This window comes from Oncorhynchus mykiss, chromosome 24 (genome assembly GCF_013265735.2).
Source record: "Oncorhynchus mykiss isolate Arlee chromosome 24, USDA_OmykA_1.1, whole genome shotgun sequence".
In the NCBI taxonomy this organism is placed as follows: Eukaryota; Metazoa; Chordata; class Actinopteri; order Salmoniformes; family Salmonidae; genus Oncorhynchus; species Oncorhynchus mykiss.
This window is the reverse complement of record NC_048588.1, coordinates 36,040,276-36,066,068: the sequence shown is the minus strand read 5'-3', so window position 1 is coordinate 36,066,068 and position 25,793 is coordinate 36,040,276. Positions and strand designations below refer to the sequence as shown.

The window sequence follows — 25,793 nt, the reverse complement described above, 5'->3', positions numbered from 1 at the left end:
TTTAAAAAACATGTAGCCTCACTGTCAGACCCAGTCTCTAGACCCTTTAAAAACATGTAGCCTCACTGTCAGACCCAATCTCTAGACCCTTTAAAAACATGTAGCCTCACTGTCAGACCCAGTCTCTAGACCCTTTAAAAAACATGTAGCCTCACTGTCAGACCCAGTCTCTAGACCCTTTTAAAACATGTAGCCTCACTGTCAGACCCAGTCTCTAGACCCTTTAAAAAACAAAACAAAAGAGAACCAGTGGTGAGTTTCCAGACCTCTGACTATGTTACAATAAGAATAACAGCCGTCTAGTCCGTCTTTTTTGGAAAATAACAGATCCTTTTCTGTACATTTTCCCTTTCTTCTAGTTCCCTCCTCCGTTCCCTCCTCTGTTCCCTCCTCCGTTCCCTCCTCCATTCCCTCCTCCTCCTCTCAATAATCCGGTTCTGCTCTTGGCTGATTGATGTGAGCTGTACCGTGGTCAAACTGTTCCACAAACCCCGCTCCTCACAAGTCCACATGTGGAAAACAGTCTGTCCTGACATTGTACATTGTAGGACACTCTGTAAAGTTTCTGTGTCTGTTTAGAGTTTATAGTCCAGGGGTTCTATATTCCCCTTTAGTCAGCGCTGGACCTCACAGCACACGCATATACGTGACCCGTGAGTCCGTGCCCAGGTGGTTTTTGGCCAGGCACTTGTAGGTGCCAGAATCTGCTGTGGTGGGTCTCTGGATGATCAGCGTGCCCTGTGGGTGGAGCAGCTCGCTGCCCGTGGGTCGCCCTTTCCCCGCCGTGGAGAGCACAGAGCGGTCAGGCAGCTCCCAGGTAATCTCTGGCTTTGGGATCCCGATGGCGGCACAGTTGAGTTGGATGGGCGCCCCCGCCACCGCCCTCACAGTGGGAGGGGGTCCCGCGGTGATGCGGGGAGGGTAGGCGATGATGATGACCTGCACTGTGAGAACTGCCTCGCCAGCGTCGTTCCACGCCCGACACACGTAGTTTCCCCGGTCGTGGAGGGTGGTGTCCTTGACAACCAGGGTCCCGTTCTCCATCAGCTGGTGGCGTCCATGGACCTGCGGCCTGGCCAGGGTGTGGCCTCCAGGGATGGTCCAGTAGATGCTGGGTCTGGGGCTGCCATCTGCCAGGCAGTGGAGGAACAGAGGGTCCCCAGACACACTGCGTATGATCCCTCTGGGCCTGGTGAGGATTAAAGGTTTCTGGCCCACCTCCAGAACTATCAGTTTCTCAATGTAGCCCACCGAGTTCTTAGCGGCACAGCGGTACTTCCCAGCATCCTCCTTCGTGGGGTTGTAGATGACGAAGGTTCCGTCGTTGCCTAGGTGTTGGCGCGAGCCCCGGTCCGGGCTGCCAGTGAAGCGGGTCCCATTAGGCAGCAGCCAGATGATCTCTGGTGTGGGGTGACCATCTGCAGAACAGTTCAGCACCGTGGTCTTGCCCATGCGGGTCACCACCTTCTCGTTGAAGGGGTTCTTGAAGATGGGCCGTTGGAGCATGTCAGTGACCTCCAGCTGTACCACCATCACCGCCTCCCCTCCGTCGTTCCTTGCCATGCAGATGAACTCCGCCATGTCCGTCGGACGGACGTTCCGGAATTCCAGCGTTCCGTTGTGGTGGACAATAATTCTGCTGCCGAAATACGGAGCATTCAGGAAGATGTTATCCGGCATGATCCAGGTGATCTTCGGAGGCGGGTCTCCAGCGGCCTTGCAGTCTATGAACTTCCTGGAGTACTTAGCAGCCGTGTCTTTCACCACGGTCCTGTTCTGGTAGTAGCCATTGATCACCGGAGGGTTTCCGTCAATATCCAGCTTGTAAACCTTGCTGTCATCCCCGGCGGTGTTGCGAGCCATGCACACGTACTCACCAGCATCCCTAAGCTTAACGTCCCGGATATCGAGAGACCCGTTGACGTGCATTAGGTAGCGTTCGTTGGAGGCTGCGATCATGTCGTTGGTAGGGAGCATCCACAGGATTTTGGGCTTGGGCTCGCCCGTGGCCTCACAGTCGAAGCGGATGTCACCTCCAGGCTTCACTTGGGCGTAGGTCCGGCTGGGCGTCCGTATCCGTGGCGCTGCCGTCACCACGGTGATGTGGACGTGCATCTCGTCCTTGCCCAGCTGGTTCTCGGCATAGCACGTGTAGTCTCCCTCCTCCGCCATGCCCACCTGTAGACAGACACAGTACCAGCAGTTCAGAGTCAGTGGACTACAAAGACAGAGAAGAAATACATCTAGCAACGTTGAGTTAGTAACGTTGAGTTAGCAACATTGAATTAGCAACATTGAGTTAGCAACATTGAATACAGCCCATTATTCCTAGCAAGCCAATGCATTAACTAATTAGTGTTCAGGTAGATTTCACACCTGGTTGAGATAAAGCGTGCCATTATCAAACAGGATGTATCGACGTGCGCGTCCCCCTCCACTGCTGCTGTCTGCCTGCAGGGCGCTGTTGACCACGGTGCCGTCTGGTAGACCCCAGGAGATCTCTGGCTCCGGGGCTCCAGACGCTTTGCAGTCCACCTTCAGGTCGTTGCCGTAGGGGACCTGCTTCTTGCTGTATGTCTTGGGCTCGATCTTGGCTGGCTTCATGGACACAGTGACCTTCATGAGCTGGAGGTCGTCTCCCACCTTGCTGCGCGCCACACACAGGTAGTCCCCAGCGTCCTTGTCACTCACAGAGTCTATGACCAGAGTACCGTTGTCCAGGACCTGGATCCTGTTTCCCATCCTGGATAAAGAGATGTGAAAAATAATTAGGTACATTGGTTCTTTCTTTAAAAGTTACTTCGTACTGCAGCACAGTTTGCGGGCTGCCGCAGAATTCTATGGCACGTTATTTAAGTGTCAGCCATTTTTGCCATTAATGCTAGTTAGTTCTAGTTTGACCCCCAGAAGCCATCTTTGAGAAGCATTTGACTGTTTTTAAAAATTGGTTGTATTAGAGAATTTAAAACCTTTTTTTTTGCAAGAACATAGTATATGGGATTGATTTGAAGAAATGTAGCTTCATTAATTTGATTAATATTATTGTGTTTCTATTCCAAGAAAAACAAAACACTTAGGGTTTCCTTTAGGAAAATATGGCGCTGTACAACGTGACCAGTCAGGAGGAGGCTACTAAGTGACTATGAGTGAAGAGCAAAATAATCTTAAAATTTCCACACCCTAATTGTAGGCTAACCAATACCCAAACGGAGATTCAGTGAGTCATCATTTGTAGATGACAACAAATTAAAAAGAGTTGAGTAGAGAAAGAATGTTGCTTTATATGATATTACTTCCTATTGATTTTACAATAACATACAGAAGTATAGTAGGTCATGTACTGGGTGAAATGTTATTTTTTAAACAGCAGCAGTCATGTCATCACATCAACAAAATCTAATGACTTTTCATCCTTGTGGAGCTTACAGTATATGTCCTCCTGCTTGGTATATCCATCAATCGACCATAAAACATACATGGAATGTGTCATTCTTACAGGGGCCAGACGGGCTTACAGCCGATCACTCTATTTCACCTGGCAGGGCCAGACGGGCTTAGAGCAGATCACTCTATTTCACCTGGCAGGGCCAGGCTGGCTTACAGCAGATCAGCTCTGTCTTTTTATCAAGACCATTGACAATGACTCACAATAATGGCTTTTTCCGAATCCTACAGCAGTTGCAGAAAAAAATAAAAGACTAATAAAAAACACGTCAGGGCTGCCTCACCAGCCTCATAACAGTTTAAATCGGTCAAGAAACAGAGGGAAAAACATTCCACTAAGTGTCATTATCTGCATAATGAAGTTAATGATATAGGGGGGAATAATGATTTGATGAACTGAACAGTGAATCAAACCATTAGGCACTACATTCTTCGACATTCACAAAGGAAGTGTTTTTTTTGTTGCCAATGTGTGCTTACATAAGTCTCTGTTCCAAATAGACTTCCATAATACGGACAACTTCTTTTTTTTCAGTGATTGCATGCAGAGAGGATACATAACAGAATGTCAGCTACATTATTAGGAGCAAGATAAATGTCTCAACCAGGAAGCCAATGTTCTTCTGGTACTCTCATGTTCATCTTTTTAGTCCTTGTTCGTGTCGATATCCAGTCTAAAATCCGTCATATTGGCTTGTTATTCTGGCAAATACCCCCCTCAGTTATTCTGGTCTCAGTTTTTTCCCCCAGCTAAGAACAACTGCTAATGGAGAAAAGATTGAGAGGCTTAATAAGGTAATTTATACTGGGTTGAATTCATTGGGTTTTAACAGCATGCTACGGCTTGTGATAAGATGACGTGTTATGGGTTCATTTGAACACTACAGTCTGTACCTTTTGTCCAAGGAGAGATATTACATTAACATGTAGCTTTAGATCAGATGCTGCCGAACAAATGTATGCCCTGCTAGAGCTGCCCCCTGGGTCAACTGTAAGTGCTGTTATTGTGAAGTGGAAATGTCTAGGAGCAGCAACAGCTCAGCCTGCAAAGTGGAAGGCCACACAAGCTCACAGAATGGGACTGCCACGTGCTGAAGCGCGTAGCCCGTAAAAATTGTCTGTCCTCGGTTGCAACACTCTCTACCGAGTTCCAATGTCAGCACAATAACTGTTCGGTGGGATCTTCATGAATTGGGCTTCCAATCCTAAGATGCTCACATGTAGTGTATGCTCAATGCCAAGCATCGGCTGGAATGGTGTAAAGCTTGCTGCCATTGGACTATGGAGCAGTGGAAACGCGTCTCTGTAGTGATGAATTACGCTTCACCATCTGGCAGTCCAAAGGACTAATCTGGGTTTGGCGGATGCAAAATCTCGGTTTGGCCCCTTAGTTCCACTGAAAGGAAATCTTAGTGCTACAGCATACCATTACATTCTGGACGATTCTGTGCTTCCAACTTTGTGGAAACAGTTTGGGGAAGGCCCTTTCCTGTTTCAGCATGAAAATGCCCCCCGTGCACAAAGCGAGGTCCATACAGAAATGGTTTGTAGAGATCGGTGTGGAAGAACTTGACTGCCCTACACAGAGCTCTGACCTCAACCCCATTGAACACCATTGTGATGAATTGGAACACCGACCGGGAGCCAGGCCTAATCGCCCAACATCAGTGCCCGACCTCACTAATGCTCTTGTGGCTGAATGGCAGCAAGTCCCCGGGGCAATTTTCCAACCTCCAGTGGAAAGCCTTCCCAGAAGAGTGGAAGCTGTTAAGGCAGCAAAGGGGGGACCAACTCCATATTAACGCCCATGATTTTGGAATGAGATGTTCGACGAGCAGGTGTCCACATACTTTTGGTCATGTAGTGTATTTCTGACTATACAAATAACAGAGCAAGTCTTTACATGTATCTGCATGATGTGTTCAGCCTGGCAGGTCAGATTCCGAGACTGGCTAATTTTTTTATTTAAAAACTTTTGTTTATTATTTTTTTATACCCCTTTTTCTCCCCAATTTCGTGGTATCCAATTGGTAGTTACAGTCTTATCTCATCATTGCAACTTCCGTTGTGTTTCCTCCGAAATACGATCCAACTAAGCCGCACTGCTTCATGACACAAAGCCCTGAAGCCAGCCGCACCAAAGTGTTGGAGGAAACACTGTACACCGCACCCGGCCCGCCACAGGAGTCGCTAGTGTGCGATAGGACAATCCCTGCCAGCCAAACCCTGCCCTAACCCAGACGACGCTGGGCCAATTGTACGCCGCCACCATGGGTCTCCCGGGCCGCGGCCGGCTGCTACAGAGCCTGGACTCAAACCCAGAATCTCTAGTGGTGCAGCTTACACTGCGACGCAGTGTCTTAGACCACTGCGCCACTCAGGAGGCTCCTGGCTTTATTTTTTGAAGCCTCTGTTTTCAATCCATGTTTCTCTACATTTTCAAACTTAGGTGCTCAGTGCTGTGGATGGACTAACTTAAACTTGTACTGATCAGATACCCATTCATATACATCACTCCTCAGAGACAATCTGAGCTGCACTGCAGCAAGTCACTTCAACTACATGATACAATATTAATTTACCTTTTGTTTTTATAATAATAATAATTAATAATAATAATAATAATAACAGTTACTCTTTGCAGGGATTGTGGGGAGTGGCTTGTTGAGTCAGTCGAAGGAGGAAAGGCTGGTGATCAAAATAACATTATGCTGCTCTGATCCTTATTCCACCTTGTACTGAAGAGGCACGATTCTTGTCTCTCCACAGTTTTAGGTCTCTACACTGGAAATATAACTAAATCCTTTGGGGCGAAGTTGTAATGTAATCTTTTGGTGTGTTTAAACAGCTGTGTTGTAGCACAGAGCACCTGGATACCTTTCAGTGTGTGTGTATGTTGATCTGCTGGCGTGTATGTCCCTGAATAGACTGTGTGATTACGTATATACTACAGATCATGTCCTCATTACCTGTGCCACTGGTCCACCACAGCCTTAGAGGGTAGTCTCCAGATTATCCTGGGTTTGGGGTCCCCGGTGGCCGAGCAGTTCAGCCTGAGCTGGTCACCATACGACAGCACCGTCCTGAGGTGTGACGCCTCAACAATCTCAGGAGCCATCTCCTTCTTCTCCACCGTCAGCGTCACCACCCTGCGCTCCGACCCTGTAGAGCTGGTGACGATGCACTCGTACTTCCCACTGTCCGTGGCGGCTGTATCGGTCAGGTGGAGCGTCCCGTTAGCGAACACAGACACCCTGGGGTCCACAGAGGATTTCATGGGCAGCACCGCCATCCCATCATAGAGGACCCAGTGTACGGTGGGCTGGGGGCTGCCCTGAGCGGTACAGGGTAACCACAGGCTCTGACCCACACCAGCCTGGACCTGCTGTCGTTTGGCCTCCAGGATACCAGGAGGTGCTGCCACCACCTGCAGTCTGACAGTGGCAGTGTCGACTCCTGCTGGGTTACTGGCGATGCACTTGTAGTGGCCCCGGTCATACACAGACACCTGCTTGATGAGCAGAGTGCCCTCTGGGGTCACTGACACTCTGGGGTCCGAGTTGTGGCCCCTGACTTGGGTGCGGTTGGCCAGGATCCAGGAGACCAGAGGGGTGGGGCGGCCCTCCACCTTGCACTTCATCTCCACTGTCTTCCCAGAGTGGGACTTGATCTCCCGTACCTTGGGCTCCAGGATGCGTGAGGGGTAGGCCACTACGGACAGGGTGACCAGGAGCTTGTCCGACCCCTGATCGTTCTCGGCCAGGCAGAGGTACTGGCCACGGTCTTTTATGTTGGCGTTCTGGATGGACAGAGTGCCGTTCTGGAACACCTCAAACTTGCCCATCTTGCCCTTAATGGTCATTGTGCTTCCTGAAAGGAAGGGAGGAACGAGAGTGCGAGAGAGAGAGAGAGAGAGAGTATTACAGAGGGGGAGAAAGAGAGAGAGAGAGAGGGGGAGAAAGAGAGAGAGAATATTAGAGAGGGGGAGAAAGAGAGTGAGAGTAAGAGTATAGAGAGGGGGAGAAAGAGAGCAAGATAGAGGGAGTGAGAGAGAATATGTAAATACAGTATAACTTCAGTACAACTTCATTCCAAAGTTAGTTTTATAACATGCTAAATATACCCTTTTACCCGTGCTTGAAGAGAAGCGTTTCCAACTGATGGTGGGTTCAGGGCTGCCCACGGCTTCACAGGGCAGGAAGGCATCTGAGTTGGACAGGACAGTGAAGCTTGCCGCGTTGCCTCCCACAATCCTGGGCTTGGTGAGCATGTCCTTGGTAGATGGCTCAAAGCCCACAATGCTAGCGGTTGTCGTATCATAGCCGGTGATGTGGGTATAGGCGTTGGAGATGGCATTGTCTATGTCCTTGCTGCTGTAGGGGCCATTGGTGTGCCCTTGCTCTGCTTCCAGAACAGTCAGTGTGTCAAAAGTCAGGGTCTTGTCTGGGCTTGGTCTGGTCCGTTTACTGGACACCGTTGGCCTGGTTCTCCTGATCATGGGTCTCTGTGTGATGTGGTAAGGACTGTCTCTCCCTGACGGGAGCCTGATGTTAGTGTTCACTCTGATGGGGTCGGTGTTAGTCTGTACGTGGGTTGATGATGTAGTGTAAGGCCTTGAGGTGGTGGCTGGATGAGGTGTGTTGGAAGTCATTCTGGGCCTGGTGGTGGAAGTGTAGGCTCGTGGACGGATAGTGGTGGACTCCAGCTCGTCTGTCCAGTTCTCATCTTCGTATGAGTCGGAGTCTGTGGTGGTTTCTCCCACGGAGGTCAAGTCAGTGGACACAGTCACTGCAGACCTTTCTGATTCCCTGGAAGGCGTGTACAGGGGCTTGGAGACGGAGACGGTCCGTGTGGGATATGTGGTGGTCTCCACGGTGGTCTCAATGATGGTTTCTGTTGTTTCCGTGGTGGTGCTGGGCGCTTCGGTAGTTGTTATGGTTTTTCTGAAAGTCCACCTGCCCCTGAATGGCCTCCTGCCCCCTGACCCTCCATTCGGTCTCCGGTTTCCCCCAAATCTACGGGATAGGTACCCCCCTGACCCTCCGGATTCAGACCCAGAGGATGAGGCCTCATCTGTGTCTTCTCTTGGGGCAGGTTTTTCTGTGGGTGGAGTAGCGATAGTCTGGGTGTCTGGGGAAGACTCTGTGGTGTTGGAGTACCTGTAGTGCCAGGCTGGGGTTGTAGTTCCACGGCTAGTGCCAGGCTGGGATGTGGTAGATGCCTCAGAGTCAGGCGATGAATCTCCATAGTCATCGTCTGATGAGCTTTCTGGGGTTTCTCTGTGTTTACCTGCTCTAGACGATGACTCTGTCACAGGTTCAGCCAGAGACCGCTGGGTGGGCAGTGCGGTTGTAGTTGTAGTTGCGGTGGTGGTGGGTTGGACCGTTGTTGAACCCTCTGTGGTGGTGGAGGGCCTGGCTGGTTTACGTAGCCCGTTGAGTTTCTCCTTCTGCCTCGCCCTGTTCCCAAACAGCCTGTCCCAGTTGATCTTACCACGTACGACCTTGGAGGCGGTTGTGGTTGTGATGGTGGAGGTTGTTGGTTCATCTGTTGTGCTCGTCATAGGATGGTGTGTTGGGTCAGACTCTGGGGCTTCAGAGGAGGTCATGTCGTCGCTGGATACCTCACCTCCGGACTGAGAGTCAGCGGAGGTGGGCTGGGTGGTGGTGGGGTCTTCTGTTGAGTATGTGGTGGTGGGAGTGTCCAGTGTTGTAGAGATGGGCCTCTCTGTTCTTCCTAGAGAGGAGCTAGGGACTTTAGGCGATGATTTAGGCAATGTTTTTGGTGTGACGACCCTCTGACCACTTGTCTTCTTCTTCCCATCCTCATCACAGTCACAGTCTGAAATAGCAACAATAATAACAATGAATCATCATCATCATAATCATCATCATGATCTTTAGGCTGTTCCTCAAAGCTCAAGAGTCTCACCAACAAAGCTAATGTCAACATCAAAGACAAGAAACGACATAACACATTTGAACAACATGACAAGTATAACAATATTTAAGTATATATAAAATGATTTTAAATACATTTAATGTCAATTTTATTTGTATTTCATTAGCATTTAATTTGATTAAATACATTTAAAATTATGTAAATTGGGATGCTTTTTAAAAAAAAAATCTTAGTATATTAGATATAGAGCAAAACAAATATACGTTGAATACACCTTAAGTACATTTTATTGTATATTTCTCATTAATTATTATAACTCCTGTATTTTCTTCACAAAAAAAGTGAATTTAAGTACATGTTTCAAGTATAATTTTACAAATAGACTTCTACTCATTAACCACATTAGTTATTGTAATTAGCCATGTAAAGGTAACTTTCATTTACCAGTGCTATTTACAAAGCAGTTGTGGCTGGAGCAGCAAACTACAAGTTACGCTTTTGATAACTTCACCATTTGGTATTTTACACTTTAGCTGTTCACATGGTGATAAATGAACATTTCAATAAAATGTGTAATGTGTCAAATGTGATGTGTAATTAAAAGTACAACATTATTCAGTTATTCAGTTTGAAAATGAACATCAAAACCATTTGAATTACCCAAATATAAAGAACAATATCATATTATAAATGGAAACTTCAGCTGCAGAAAAGGATGCTGGGTAATATGCAAAACATTTTGCAAATGCATTTTTGAAAGTATACTTTAATATATTTTGTGGACATTTATGTTAAATATACTTTTTTTTTTGTTGAGTATACTTAAGTATATTTACTTGAGATATGAAAAAGTATAGTCTCAGGAAGCATTTTCCTCAGCTGTGCATGCTACCTTATGTGGAATAAACAATCGTTATCATTGTCAACTTTCTCTGCACTCTTCTGAACTGGAATTAAGAAAGTATTTTCAAAACTCATTATTGCCACTGAAATTACAGTGCCTTGCAAAGGTCTTCATTGGATTTCTTAAAATGTTATCGTTACAAAGTGGAATTAAAATTGATTTCCTAAAAAATGTTTTTTTTTGTCAACAATCTACGCAAACATTTTTTTAACATTTTGTAAAGATTAATAGATATTAAATAACTAAGATATAGTTGTTGCATAACTATTCAGCTCCCTGAGTCAATACATTATAGAAACACTTTTGGCAGTGATTACATTGGCCAGTCTTCCTGGGTAAGTCTCTGAGAGCCAATCCAATCCACACATGGATTGCCCAATATTAACCCTTTATCCTGTTCATAGTTCTTCCAGTCCTGTCAAGAGGTCGGGGATCATGGCTAGACAACAATTTTCAAGTCTTGTCATGTATTTTCAAGTAGATTCACTGTCTTCTTGGTAAGCAACTCCAGTGTAAATTTGGCCTTGTGTTTTAGGCTATTGTCCTGCTGAAAGGTGTCTGGAAAGCAGACTGAAGCAAGTCCTCTTCTAGGATTTTGCCTGTGCTTAGCTCCAAACCGTTTATTTTTATCCTGAAAAACTCCCCAGTATTTGCAGATTGTCAAGCATACCAATGCCATGATGCAGCCACCACCATGCTTGAAATAAGGCAGGAGTTACTCAGTGTTGTGTTGAATTTGCCCCAAACATAAGGCTTTGCATTTAGGCCAAAACATTTATTTCTTTGCAGTTTTTTTTACAGCATTACTTTAGTGCCTTGTTGCATACAATACTATTTTTATTTTGTATATTTGTACTCTTCTTTTCACGTTGTAATTTCTGTCATTATTTTGGAATCACTACAGTGTTGTTGATTTCACCGTCACAGCCATTGAACTCTGTAACTGTTATAAAATCACCAATGGCCTCAATGTAACATCCCTGAGAAGTTTCACTCCAGCTCATTTCAGGAGTATGACTATATATCTTTGATGTGTCTGGGTGGTTTAATACATAATCCACAGCATAATTATTAACCTCTTGAGTGTAGGGGGCAGTATTTTGATGTTTGGAGGAAAAACGTACCCAAATGAAACTGCCTATTTCTCAGGCCCAGAAGCTAGAATATGCATATAATTGGAGCAGAGTGGAGCAGACATTTTCTCTCTCTCTCCTATTGAAGAAGCTACAGTCCGGTTGAAATATTATCGATTACATATTGTAAAAACAACTTGAGGATTGATTATAAAAAACGTTTGACATGTTTCTACGAACTTTACAGATGCTATTTGGAATTTTCGTCTGCCCCGTCGTGACCGCTCGAGCCTGTGGATTTCTGAACATAACGCGCCAACCAAATGGAGGTGTATTGGATATAGAAATAATCTTTATGGAACAAAAGGAAGATTTATTGTGTAACTGGGAGTCTCGTGAGTGCAAACATCCGAAGATCATCAAAGGTAAGCGATTCATTTTATTGCTTTTCTGACTTTCGTGACCAATCTACTTGGCTGCTAGCTGTTTGTAATGTTTTGTCTGCTGAGAGAGATGTCCTTACATAAACGCTTGGTATGCTTTCACCAAAAAGCTTTTTTGAAATCTGACACGCCAGGTGGATTAACAACAAGCTAAACTGTGTTTTGCTATATTGCACTTGTGATTTCATGAAAATTAAATGTTTTTAGTAATTTAATTTGAATTTGGCGCTCTGCAATTCATCGGTGGTTGACGGAAATGATCCCGCTAACGGGATGGGTGTGTCAAGAAGTTTTAAAATGACCATCCGTAAAGAGATATTCAATGTCTGATTTGATATTGTTACCCATCAACCAATCACTGCCGTCTCTTTATGTGGAACTCTTATTATTTCACACAGAGAGTCCATGTGTAATTTGTTAAGCCACATTTTACTCCTGAACTAATGTATTCTTAACGCAACAAAGGGGCTGAAAACTTATGCAACGACTATAATTTAGTTATCTTTATATATATAAGTGTATTTTAAATTAATATACAAAAATAATTTTAAAGCGTTTGAAATGAATGTACAGTTTTAATGTTTAAGTTTAACGATAGTGAACATATAGTATACTAAAAGACTGAAAAATAATTAATTTAAACTTTTAATACGTGTATTGAAGCGTGATGATAGTATACTGATCAAAAAATATAAACGCAACATGTTTCATGAGCTGAAATAAAAGATCCCAGAAATGTTCCATACACACAAAAAAAAGTTTCTCTCTGATTTTGTGCACAAATTTGTTTATATCCCTGTTATTGAGCTTTTCTCCTTTGTAAAGAAAATTCATCCACCTGACAGGTATGGCATATCAAGAAGCTGATTAAACAGCATGATCATTACACAGGTGCACCTTGTGCTGGGGACAATAAACGGCCACTCTAAAATGTGCCGTTTTGTCACACTACAGAATGCTACAGATGCCACAAGTTTTGAAGGAATGTGCAATTGGTATTGTGACTGCAGGAATGTCCACCAGAGCTGTTGCCAGATAATTGAATGTTAATGTCTCTACCATAAGCCACCTCTAACGTCATTTTAGAGTTGGCAGTATGCCCAACCAGCCTCACAACTGCCGCCCAGGACCTCCACATCCAGCTTCTTCAACATTGTCTGGGATCAACCCAGACAAGCTGATGAAACTGAGGAGTAGTATTTCTGTCTGTTATAAAGCCCTTATGTGGGGAAACATTCATTCTGATTGGCTGATTTCCTCAGTGGGTGGGCCTATGCCATCCCAGGTGCACCAATGGCTGGGCCACTGCCCAGTCATGTGAAATCCATAGATTATGACCTAATTTATTTATTTCAATTAAGTGATTTCCTTATCTGAACTGTAACTATTTTTGTTCAGTATATATTTATAGATATTTAAGATATACCAGAAAAGTACATTTCACATTTGAATTATATTATTTAAATTTGTTCTATATTTAAGTATACTTTAGCATACGTGTAATATACCACATTTTTGTCATTTGGGATAACGTACCTGTGATCAGATCCATAGTGTAGAAACTACATATCATATTTGAACAACATGACAAAAAGTACCTGTGGTCAGCTCCATAGTGTAGGGTACTGTGTTGTTGCTTTGCTTCTTCACCGTGGTGGGCTGTTTGAGTTTGTTCAGGATGGACTGGATGTCTGTGATTCGGTTGGGCTTGATAAACCTCCTCCTGCCTGGATGGTTCCTCCTCCGGCCCCCTCCTCCTCTTCCTCCTCCTCCTCCTCCTCCTCCTCCTCCTCGGCCATTCTTAGGGGGGATGATGTGGATCTGCTGGCGGGAGATGATGGTGGAGCCTGCAGGCAGACGGGGGGACTTGATCCTCTGGGTGGTGTGGAAGGTGATCTCATCCTGCTCTCTCTCGGTGGTGGTGACTGCAGTGAAGGTGGTCTGGCTGTCTGGGTCAGTGGCTGTGTGGATCTCAGGCCCTCTGGGGGGTGACCTGGGACTGTCCATCATGGGGGTGACGTTGGGGTCGGCGACAAGCGATCTCGCAGCCCCGGTGGAGGTCTCTGCTTCTGCAGGTGCTTCTCCGGAGAATAGGATCTGGGTCTCGTCTGTGGTGTCGGTCACGGTGAGGCGGAGAGTGACGGGTAGCCTCAGGGGTACCGTCATGTTCCTCTCCAGAGCGTACGACTCACCATTAGACCCACTAGTTCCACTAGACCTACTGATACTGGGAATGTTTGGTGTGACTGCCTCACTCTGAGTTCCACTGATACTCCCTGTGATGTCGGGTCCGTGGGTGAATGTGGACTCGATGGGTGTGGCGTCTGACCGGCTGTATGACTCTGTCATCACTCTGTCAGTGTTTTCTGTTGTTACAGTGAAACTAGTCCGAATGTCATCTGGGATCTCCATGGTTGTCATGAAACTGGTTTCACTGTTGTCGGTGGTTGCCATGACATTATTCTGATTGTTTACGTTCTCTCTGCTTGCAGTTACACTCATCTTTCTTTCATCTGGAGTATCTGTGGTTGTCATGACGCTGGTTGGTAAAACAACGAGTCCATCTTCATGAGACAGACCCTCCCCAGATCCAGCATCCCCGTCCGCAGACATGTCAGTCTCAGAAACTCCTTTTTCTTTCTCCCTCTCTGTCTTCATTGTTGAACCACCTTGAGCCTTCTTCATGAACTCTGCAAATCTCTGGGGGTCTACTTTCCTGGAGGCTTGATCAAAGACCCTCCTGTTGCTCCATATGCGTCTACTGCTGGCTGGGCCCCTCCGCCTCCCCCCTGAGCCTCCTGATCCTCTGCCCTGAGAGGAGGACCTGAGTCTGGGGTACGGCCTATCTGATGTGATGGTCCTGGACTCCTTGATGGTTCTGTCAGAGGGGCTGGAGGAAGGGATCTCACTTTGGGAATCCTCCCTCTCTTCTATGCCCCCGCCAACCTCAAACTCAACCCCAGCTTCCACCCCTGACCCCTCTCTATCCACCACTGTCACCTTCCTGTACCCCTCCCCAGTAACTGTCACCTGGGAAGTCAGCAGGTCCACCCCCAGGTAGTTAGCACTGAGACACCTGTAAAACCCCCGGTCTCTGGAGGTCAGATCTTTTATTCCTAGAGTCCCGTTCCTATAGAGCTTCCTGTTCCCAAAGGATTTATCCAGCACTGTGTGGTCAGGTAGAATCCACTGGACCGAGGCCTCAGGGTTGCCTGCGGACCCACAGTCTAGAACCAGGCTCTGGCCCAGAGGCCGTGAGAGCTTGACCCCGTTGACCTCCTCCTCCTCCACATCGGGAGACAGCACGGTGACCCGGAAGCTGAGCACGTCTGCGTCCAGGTAGTTAGTGGCGATGCAGCGGTAAAGGCCAGTGTCTGAGGTGTCTGTTCCTCTCAGGGTGAGCCTCCCATCAACGGTGATCACTATCCTGCGGTCCTCACTTGAGTAGGGCGCCCGCACCTTACTGCCGTCCGATAAGATCCACTCTACAGAGGGCTTTGGCTCCCCCAAAGTCTGGCAGTTGAGCTCCACCACCCCACCTGTAATTACAACAAGAATCATATGAATGAATTGATTTTATAATGGACATTGCTATATTGTAGCTCTGAGAGTATGTTACATACATCATATGGACACATTTCTGCTCATCCACAACACATTGTGTATTGTAGGACCCACCTATGAGGACTCAGAGTGCTCAGTCATGAACAAGACACATATTAACCATGCATTGCTTTGATGTAGCCCTTTTCAACAAGCATCAAAAAGCATTGTATGGGGGCTGTATCTCTGCCCAACACCCACCTATGAGGACAGAGTGCTCAGTCTGAGTCTGGTTGTCTCGTTTGATGATGGTCCAGCTGTATCGGTCCTTCCTCTGCGACACCTTGTTCTCCACACGCAGGTTAACCACTGACCTGTACTTAATGTGCAGAGTGGAGAATGTGGTCGTGGTACGGTCCAGCTGAAAGTTAACCTCTCCCTGCATCAACCACGCGGGTGAAGTTATAATATCAGCCTCGATATCTGTGTGGATTTCATCATGTCCCTCCATTGGTCTGATCTGGCTGTACTTGTAGATCATGTCTGGGGTCCTGGAGAGCATCAACCCTCTCTCTAGCTTCATGGGAACGTCACTGTACGTAGCCAGGATGCGCCAGAGCTGTTGGATGTGCTCATAGTCAATATTACAAACCAGCCATGTAGAGATGGTGGTGGAGAGCATGGTCACGTTCTTCTCCCCCTCCTCCACCTGGGTTAGAGTCAGGTTCTCCATGGCTGATGGTCTCTGGACTGTGCAGGTAAGGCTAGCGTCATTGTGGAACTGATCTGTCAGGTTCATCTGCAGGGATCCAATGGGAGCGATGAAGTCCCGGGGGGAGACAGGGGTGTAATCCCCCTCGTCCAGGCTGACGTTCCTCTGCTTCAGATGGGGATGGATCCAGGGTTTGGTACAGGTGAAGGAGTCACCGGGAAGCTGGATGAGGCTCCTGCCTCGAATGGGAGAAGGGGTCTCACAGACGGGGCAGGCTTCACCTCTGGCATACTTCCTGTCTCGCTTGCATTTCAGCACACCTGGAAAACAAGGTCATTACTGAATCGATATGTCGTTTTTAGTCATCATTTATTAAGGGGTTGGTTCCCTATTTCCCATGCTTTCAAATGTTGTTTATGATAATGCTCTAAATCACAAAGTTGGTTGGTATTAAGAAATGATCCATGAGTGTCTAAATTTAGATTTAGATCCATCTACATTTGCTTATTTATTACATTTTTGATAAAAATATATATTTTTAGTATTTTTAAGTACCTCTTGATGCTGATATTGAAAAAAGTGAAAAATACGTATTTCCAGCAATAAAGATGCATCTGTCTTCTTTGGAGAAGCAGGGTTTTCCTGCTGGAAACTGTCCCACGCAACATCAATTTACTGAAGAAACACATTTTTCACTCTGTTCCATGGTATAAATTCATGGATGTAGAGATTCCACCAGATCTTTATTTAACTAGGCAAGTCAGTTTAAGAACAAGTTCTTATTTACAATGACGGCCTAACAGGTTAACAATGGGTTAACTGCCTCGTTCAGGGGAAGAACGACAGATTTTTACCTTGTCAGGTCCGGGAGTCAATCCAGCAACCTTTTGGTTACTGACCCAACGCTCTAACCACTCTGCTACCTGCCACCCTGAGCCTGCCTGGTTTTTTAATGTACAGTAACTGTCAACAGGGCGTACTCAGTTAAATCAAACATTCAGAACGTTGCAGACAGAAATCTAATGTAACCTTACCTGAATTTATCTCAGCCCACTCTGGGAACCAAGCCATGCGACAGTCGCAGGACCACGGGTTGCCATGGAGATAGATGTTCTCCAGCTGAGAGCAGCCAGTGAAGACGTCTTTGGGGAGGCTGGCGAGGAGGTTGTCAGACAGGTGGATGTTCCTGACGGAGGACACCTTGAACACTTGGCTGTGCCTCAACGTGATGAAGGTATCCGGGTGGAGCTGCTGGAGCAGGTTGCCCTCCAGGTGGACCAGCTGTAACATGGTGAGACCGTAGAACGCCTCCGGGTTAATGAACTCGATGAGGTTGTGGTCCATGTGGAGTCGTACCAGGCCCTCCAGGCCTTGGAAGGTGTCCTTGTTGATCTCTTTCACTCTGTTATAGCTCATCTTCAGGACCTGAAGGCACATCGTTGAAAAATATACAAGTTAGTATATACAAGTTAAAATATACAAGTTAATACAAGTTATAGTCATACATAGAGACCCCTGGAGCGAGAGTCGACCACGGCTAACGTGTTTGAGGCGCTTCATTAGGAAAAACAGTGTTCTAAAAATCATCCGGGCCAGAGGTGATGTGAGGTTGTTCTGCCTGGGAGCACTTCCAGAAGTCAGCTGTTGTGAATGTTTTTTTTAAATAAGAGTAACTCAAAGCAGTTGTAAAGTGATGCATGTCCAAGGCCTTTTTATAAACCCCTTTCTCAGTTAACCCTCAGGGCCTACAAACTTCTTTGGAATAAAATATGAACACCACGGACAAAAGACACAGCTGTTTATTTGGTGATATATTTTCCAAGATGAATTACACGTGGATTTGAAAGATGTTACTGGAAGGAAGAACTTGACTTTATTAATGTCTTAGCATGCTCAGTTCTTTGGCTTCACTAGCTTGGTGGGGGAAAAAGTCTACTCTGTCAAAGAATGATATGAGGTTATGAATGTAGTAGGTTATACATTTAACAAAATCATTGTCATGTCTGCCAATGGGGATATGAGCAAATCTGAATCAAATGAGTCAACGTATTACAAACATAAAGGATCCTTTGTAGCTCAGTTGGTAGAGCATGGTGCTTTTCAATGCCAGGATAGTGGATTCAATACCCAGGACCACCAATTGTTTCAACAATGATGTGGGTGTGGATTTGGATACAAAATGTCTTCTAAGTGGTGTATATATAGGGGTGATAAAAGAAACAACAACAGAAAGTGTGTTAATAGGATATTTGGACCACCACCAAGCCAGAACAGAACACCTTGGCATAGATTCTACAAGTGTCTGGAACTCTATTGGAGGGATGTGACATCATAATTCCATCCTTTGTTGTTGGTGGTGGAAAATGCAGTCTCAGGCGCCTCTCCCAAATCTCCCATAAGTGTTCAATTTGGTTAAGATCTGGTGACTGAGACGGCCATGGCATATGGTATACAGTGCATTCAGAGAGTATTCACACCCCTTGAATTGTTCCACATTTTGTTGTTACAGCCTGAATGTAAAATTAATGTAAAAAAATCTTGCTGGCCTACACACAATCCCCGAATAATGTCAAAGTGGAATTATGTTTTTCAAAATTGTTACAAATGAATAAAATTCCAAAGCTGAAATGTCTTGAGTCAATAAGTTCTCAATCCCTTTGTTATGGCAAGCATGAATAAGTTCAGGAATAATTAACAAGTCAAATAATAAGTTGCATGGAATCACAATGTGCACAATAAATAGTGTTTAACATGATTTATTTTTAATGGCTATCTCATCTCTGTACCCCACACATACAATTATCTGTAAACTCCCTCAGTGGAGCACTGCATTTCAAACACAGATTCAATCATAAAGACAAGGGAGGTTCTCCAATTTCTTGCCAAGAAGGGCACCTATTGGTAGATGGGTAAACATTTTAACAAATCTGACATTGAATATCCCTTTGAGCATGGTGAAGTTATAAATTACATTTTGGATGGTGTATCAATACACCCAGTCACTACAAAGATACACGCGTACTTCCAAACTCAATTCAGTGATCAGTGATTACCACAAGGAACTAGCAGAACAACTAGCAGAACAACTAGGTGAACAACAAGCAGAACAACTAGCAGAAAAACTAGCAGAAAAACTAGGTGAACAACTAGCAGAACAACTAGCAGAACAACTAGCAGAACAACCAACAGAACAACCAGCAAAATATCCAGCAAAACAACCAGCAGAACAACCAACAGAACAACCAGCAGAATAACCAGCAGAACAACCAGAAGAACAACCAGAAGAATAACCAGCATAACAACCAGCATAACAACCAACAGAACAACCAGCAGAACAACCAGCAGAACAACTAGCAAAACAACTAGCAGAACAACTAGCAGAACAACCAACAGAACAACTAAGTAACTCAGTTGCTGGAGAGGAAGGAAAACCACTCATGGATTTCACCGGTGACTTTAAAACAGATACAGAGTTTAATGGCTGTGATAGAAAACTGAGGATGAATCAACAACATTGTAGTTATTCCACTATTCTAACCTAATTAACAGAGTGAAAAGAAGGAAGCCTGAACAGAATAAAAATATTCCAAAACCTGTTTGCAACAGGAAGCACTAAAGAAATACCTCAGAAAATGTGGTGAACCAATTAACTTTTTGTCCTGAATGCAAAGTTTGGGGGTAAATCCAATACAACACTTTACTGAGTATCACTTTCCATATTTTCAAGCATAGTGGTAGGTGCAACTGGGTCCTGGACTTCCTGACGGGCTTCCTCCAGGTGGTGAAGGTAGGAAACAGCACCTCCACTATGGTGATCGTCAACACAGGGGCCCCACAAGGGTGCATGCTTAGCCCCCTCCTGTACTCCCTGTTCACCCATGATTGCGTAGCCATGCACGTCTCCAACTCAATCATCAAGTTTGCAGATGACAAAACAGTGGTAGGCCTGGTTACCAACAACGACGAGACAGCCTACAGGGAGGAGATGAGGGTCCTGGCGGAGTGGTGATAGGAAAATAACCTCCCCAACAACGTCAACAAAATGAAGGAACTGATCGTGGACTTCAGGAGACAACAGCGGGAGCACGCCCCTCGTCCACATCGGACTGCGACATTGATCATCCTAATATTTCTATATTTCTTAATTCCATTCTTTCACTTTCTTAGATTTGTGTGTATTGTTGTGTATTGATAGATATTACTGCACTGTTGAAGCTAGGAACACAACCATTTCCCTACACCCTACACTATATGTCTATGCAACCAATAAAATGTGATTTGATTTCATGGGTATGCTTGTAATTGTTAAGGACTGGTGAGATTTTCAGGATAAAAAAGAGAATGGAACTAAGCAGAGGCAAAATCCTAGAGGAAAACCTGGTTCAGTCTGCTTTCCACCAGACACTGGGAGATTAATTCACCTTTCAGCAGGATAATAACTTTAAACAAAAGGTAAAATCTACACAGGAGTTGTTTACCAAGAAGACAGTGAATGTTCCTGAGTGGCCGAGTTACAGTTTTGACTTAAATCTACTTTAAAATCAATAGCAAGACCTTAAAAGGATTGTCTAGCAATGATCAAAAACACATTTGACAGAACTAAACAATAATGGGCAAATGTTGTACAATCCAGGTGTGGAAATCTCTTAGAGACTTAGCCAGAAAGACACAGCTGATATTGCTGCCAAATGTGCTTGTATAAAGTATTGACTCAGGGTTGTGAATACTTACGTAAATGAGACATTTCTGTATTTATTTTTCAATACATTAGTACAAATATCTAAAAACAGGGAGTACAGGAGGGGACGGAGCACACACCCTTGTGGGGCTCCTTTGTCATTCTGGGGAAATTGTGTGCAGATGGGTGAGAAAAAAACATATATTTAATAAACTTTGAAATCATGCTGTAACACAACAGAATGTGGAATAATTCAAGGGTATAAATACTTTCTGAAGGCACTGTACATAGTTTTTCAGGCTCAGCTATCCATTCAGTGATCACTTGTGCCCTGTGGATGTGGGCATTGTCATCTTATAATGGGCAAAATAATAACCTGCTAAAATATTAATGACCCATTCAATACATAACCCTAAGCATGATGGGATGTTATTTGCTTGATTAACTCAGGAACCACACCTGTGTGAAAGCACCTGCTTTCAATATATACTTTGTATCCCTCATGTACTCACGTGGTTCTATTACCTGTATATCGACAGGTGTTTTATGACAGTGCTGTCATGGGTTATACCTGTAAGGACTTGAGGTCTTGAAAGGCCCTGTCAGCGATGCTGTGAATGGTGTTGCTGTGGAGCATCAGCAGTTCCAGGTGTTTCAACCCAGACAGATCATTCTCCCTCAATGCTGTTAAACTGTTATACCTGAAGACAGAAAAGTGAGAAAACAGTGAATCATTTATTATTTCTCAAAATGCTACATCAACGGTCTAATATATAACTAAAATTTACTGTATGTGCATTCATAGAGGGTGAGAAAACTGAGAGACTGAGAGAGAGAAAAAGAGAGATAGACCCGGCCTCACCCTACTAGAATCTGAAGTCAAATGTCTACTGTTTGCTGATGATCTGGTGTTTCGGGTCCTCAACCAAGGAGGGCCTACAGCAGCACCTAGATCTTCTGCACAGATTCTGTCAGACCTGGGCCCTGACAGACCTGGGCCCTGACAGACCTGGGCCCTGACAGTAAATCTCAGTAAGACAAAAATAATGGTGTTCCAAAAAAAGTCCAGGACCACAAATGTAAATTCAATCTAGACACCGTCGAAAGAAATATAAAATTCCACATACCAATTAGGATCTGGCTAAAAATACTTGAATCAGTTATAGAACCCACTGCCCTTTATGGTCTGGTGTCCGCTCATCAACCAAGAATTCACAAAATGGGTCAAACACCAAATTGAGACTGCATACAGAATTCTGCTAAAATATCCTCCATGTACAATGTAAAACAGCAAATAATGCATGCAGAGCAGAATTAGGCTGAAACCCGCTAATGATCAAAATCCAGGAAAGAGACGTTAAATTCTACGCCCACCTAAAAGGAAGCGATTCCCAAACCTTCCATAACAAAGCCATCACCTACAGAGAGATGAACCTGGAGGAGAGTCCTCTAAGCAAGCTGGTCCTGGTGCTCTGTTCACAAACACAAACACACCCCACAGAGCCCCAGGACAGCAACAAGATTAGACCCAACCAAATCATGAGAAAACAAAAGATAATTACTTGAGACATTGGAAAGATTTTATCAAAAAACAGGTCAAAGTGGAATGTTATTTGGCCCTAAATAGAGAGTACACAAAGGTAGAATACCTGACCACTGTGACTGACCCAAAATTAAGGAAATCTTTGACTATGTACAGACTCAGAGAGCATAGCCTTGCTATTGAGAAAGGCCAGCCGTAGGCAGACCTGGCTCTGAAGAGAAGACAGGCTATGTGCACACTGCCCACAAAATGAGGTGGAAACTGAGCTGCACTTCCTAACCTCCTGTCAAATGTATGACTATATTAGAGACACATATTTCCCTCAGATTACACAGACCCACAAAGAATTCAAAAACAAACCCAATTTTGATAAACTCCCATATCGATTGGGTGAAATAGCACAGTGTGCCATCACGGCAGCAAGATGTGTGAACTGTTGCCACAAGAAAAGGGCAATCAGTGAAGAACAAACACCTTTCTACTATATACAACCCATAACTATTTGCACATCATTACAAAACTGGACATAGCCATAAAATGACATTTGAAATGTCTATATTCCTATGAAACTTTTTTCAGTGTAATGTTTACTGTTTTTTTTGTTATGTTTATTTTAATTTAGTTTATTATCTATTTCATTTGCTCTGACTATGTAAACAGATGTTTCCCATGCCAAGAAAGACCTTTTAATAAACATTGAAAAAGAGAGAGGAGAGAGAGAGAAAACAGAGGGAGAGCGGAGAGACAGAGAGAGTCTGACTCTCACCCTAAGTTAATTCTTTCCACAGCCGTCTGGATCTGGCCTGGTATTGCGGTCAGATATCTGAAGGTACAGTGCACTTCGGTGGGAACGTAGCACGCGCACGATTTGGGGCAGCCGCTGGTTATTGGTAGCAGAGCGACCAAGACAAACACAGAGGTCAGCAGCCACCGCTGCAGGTATGAGCGGCAGTCGGTACACACACTCATTCTGGAGAGGGAGAGCGCTTCACGCTCAGTCACACACTGCATGGCTCAGGTTCTTCTCCTCTCATTAATGAATGTCAACCTGTTGGAGAGACACGGGGGTTGGTTGATTAGAGAAGGACTAATTACATATGTGCAAAGAATGCAGTGTATTCTGTGTCAAAGAGAACGTGAAGTACAAATAAAATGAGAGATGTGGAGAGAGAGAGAGAGAGAGAGAGAGAGAGAGAGAGAGAGAGAGAGAGAGAGAGAGGGATTATTAGAGAGGGGAGAAAGAGAGAGAGAGAGAGAAGGGAGAGGAGAGAGAGAGAGAGAGAGAGAGAGAGAGAGAGAGAGAGAGAGGGAGTATTAGAGAGGGGAGAAAGAGAGAGAGAGAGAGAGAGAGAGAAAGAGAGTATTAGAGAGGGGAGAAAGAGAGGGAGAGAGAGAGAGAGAGAGAGGGAGAGAGAGAGAGAGAGAGAGAGAGAGAGAGAGAGAGAAGAGGGAGAAGATGTGTGTGTATGTCTGTGTCCATAGTTTTAAGTTGGCAAATACAAAGCAATGATAAATCAGCAGAAATAGTTTTTTAACAATATATACACAATTGCTAAATCAATGTAGATAATATCCTAACTCTCCTTTTAGATGAAAGGCCCAGGCACTTCAACATCGATGAACATTCAAAGAGTTATGAAAACAAGGTTTGAAATAAAGTAATTGAGAGTCGTATCATAAAAAAATATATATATTACATAAAAATGTGAAATATAATCTTTCCCAATGCACCGAGAGAAAGGTTGTGCGATAAGTCTACAGGGTACTACAGTGTTGTAGTCTAATCATCCCCCGTCGTGCTCCTTTTCTAAACCTCTGAGACTTATTTTGAAAATACACTATGAGTCCATGCTAATGAAACACCTTGTTCCATAAATGAAGTTATCTAAAGTCACCAATTAGCATGATGTTTAGATTAGTTAGTTTACGTCCAGGTTTGATTTTAGCTTTTCTTCTATGTTCAGAAATATTTTCCAGAGACACACAGTAAACAACTGATATGTGATAATATGGTATTTATACTTCAAATTCAAACACTGTGTTTCTAATTACCATATTGTAGTCTGTCATCCAATTAAAAGTTATCCACACTTCACCGCACTTACCTGTGCCAAAGCCAAATGAATCCAAATCCTTGAATCACATGTCATGTTAATCTGTTATTTAGGTAGTGTTGGATCCTAGTAGCCAGTCATAGGAGAAATGATTCTGGTTGCAAAGCCCGTTACAAGACCACTCCTGTGTGTCTGGAACACAGGGAACTGTGAGTGCTGGAGGATGAATGAGTGCTCATGTCTAGCTTCCACCCACCCTTGCCTCCCCCGCTCCGGGGCGAAGATTTCCCTAGGTACAGATCTAGGATCAGCCCACCACCCCCCTTTCTCTCCAATCCAAGGACATGTAGCCTGGTGGTTAGGAGCGGTTAAGAACATGGGCCTGTAACCCGAAAGGTTGCTGGTTTGAATCCCCGAGCATACCGCAGGGGACAAATCTGTCAAACTGCCCTTGAGCAACGCATTAAACCATAATTGCTCTCACGTAAGTTGCTCTGGATAAGAGCGTCTGCGAATTTAAGAAAATGTTAAATAAGAAAATGCAAACCTGAGTTCAGCATCTCAAATTTTATTGGTCACATACACGTGTTTAGCAGATGTTATTGCAGGTGTAGCGAAATGCTTGTAGGGGCAACTTCACTCTCCTTTGCATTGCTACTGTGCTTGTAGACTTTCAGTCATTGTGCAAATGCTAGTAAGCATTGGCTCGCAAAACTACGACAACCTTCCTTTACACTGTTTGCAGAGCCATAGTTTTTGGCCAAAAGGCAAACAAGCAGGGGAAATGTGCTTTCCATCACAATGCTAATGCTAGTCCCGGATGTAGCGCATCGTGTTCAGACAAGCAGGGGCTTTCCATCACAATGCTAATGCTAGTCCCGGATGTAGCGCATCGTGTTCAGACAAGCAGGGGAAATATGCTTTCCATCACAATGCTAATGCTAGTCCCGGCTGTTACGCATCGTGTTCAGACAAGCAGGGGCTTTCCATCACAATGCTAATGCTAGTCCCGGATGTAGCGCATCGTGTTCAGACAAGCAGGGGCTTTCCATCACAATGCTAATGCTAGTCCCGGATGTAGCGCATCGTGTTCAGACAAGCAGGGGCTTTCCATCACAATGCTAATGCTAGTCCTGGATGTAGCGCATCGTGTTCAGACAAGCAGGGGCTTTCCATCACAATGCTAATGCTAGTCCCGGATGTAGCGCATCGTGTTCAGACAAGCAGGGGCTTTCCATCACAATGCTAATGCTAGTCCCGGATGTTGCGCATCGCGTTCAGACAAGCAGGGGCTTTCCATCACAATGCTAATGCTAGTCCCGGATGTTACGCATCGTGTTCAGACAAGCAGGGGCTTTCCATCACAATGCTAATGCTAGTCCCGGCTGTTACGCATTGTGTTCAGACAAGCAGGGGCTTTCCATCACAATGCTAATGCTAGTCCCGGATGTTTGCGCATCGTGTTCAGACAAGCAGGGGCTTTCCATCACAATGCTAA

At 44.9% G+C, this 25,793-nt stretch overlaps 1 protein-coding gene across 1 annotated transcript; it reads right to left on the bottom strand.

Annotated features, from left to right (window-relative positions):
* Window positions 1–414: 414 nt before the first annotated feature.
* Window positions 415–24,513, bottom strand: LOC110503247 (immunoglobulin superfamily member 10). Its single transcript, XM_036961712.1, has 10 exons — window positions 24,347–24,513; window positions 23,008–23,289; window positions 21,270–21,399; window positions 17,055–17,445; window positions 15,570–16,340; window positions 13,364–15,304; window positions 7,576–9,285; window positions 6,414–7,314; window positions 2,377–2,743; window positions 415–2,178 (listed from the first exon to the last, which is right to left on the bottom strand). The coding sequence occupies exons 2-10, from the start codon at window positions 23,250–23,252 to the stop codon at window positions 628–630; spliced, it is 8,007 nt and encodes a 2,668-aa protein (XP_036817607.1). The 5' UTR covers window positions 23,253–23,289; window positions 24,347–24,513; the 3' UTR covers window positions 415–627.
* Window positions 24,514–25,793: the final 1,280 nt, after the last annotated feature.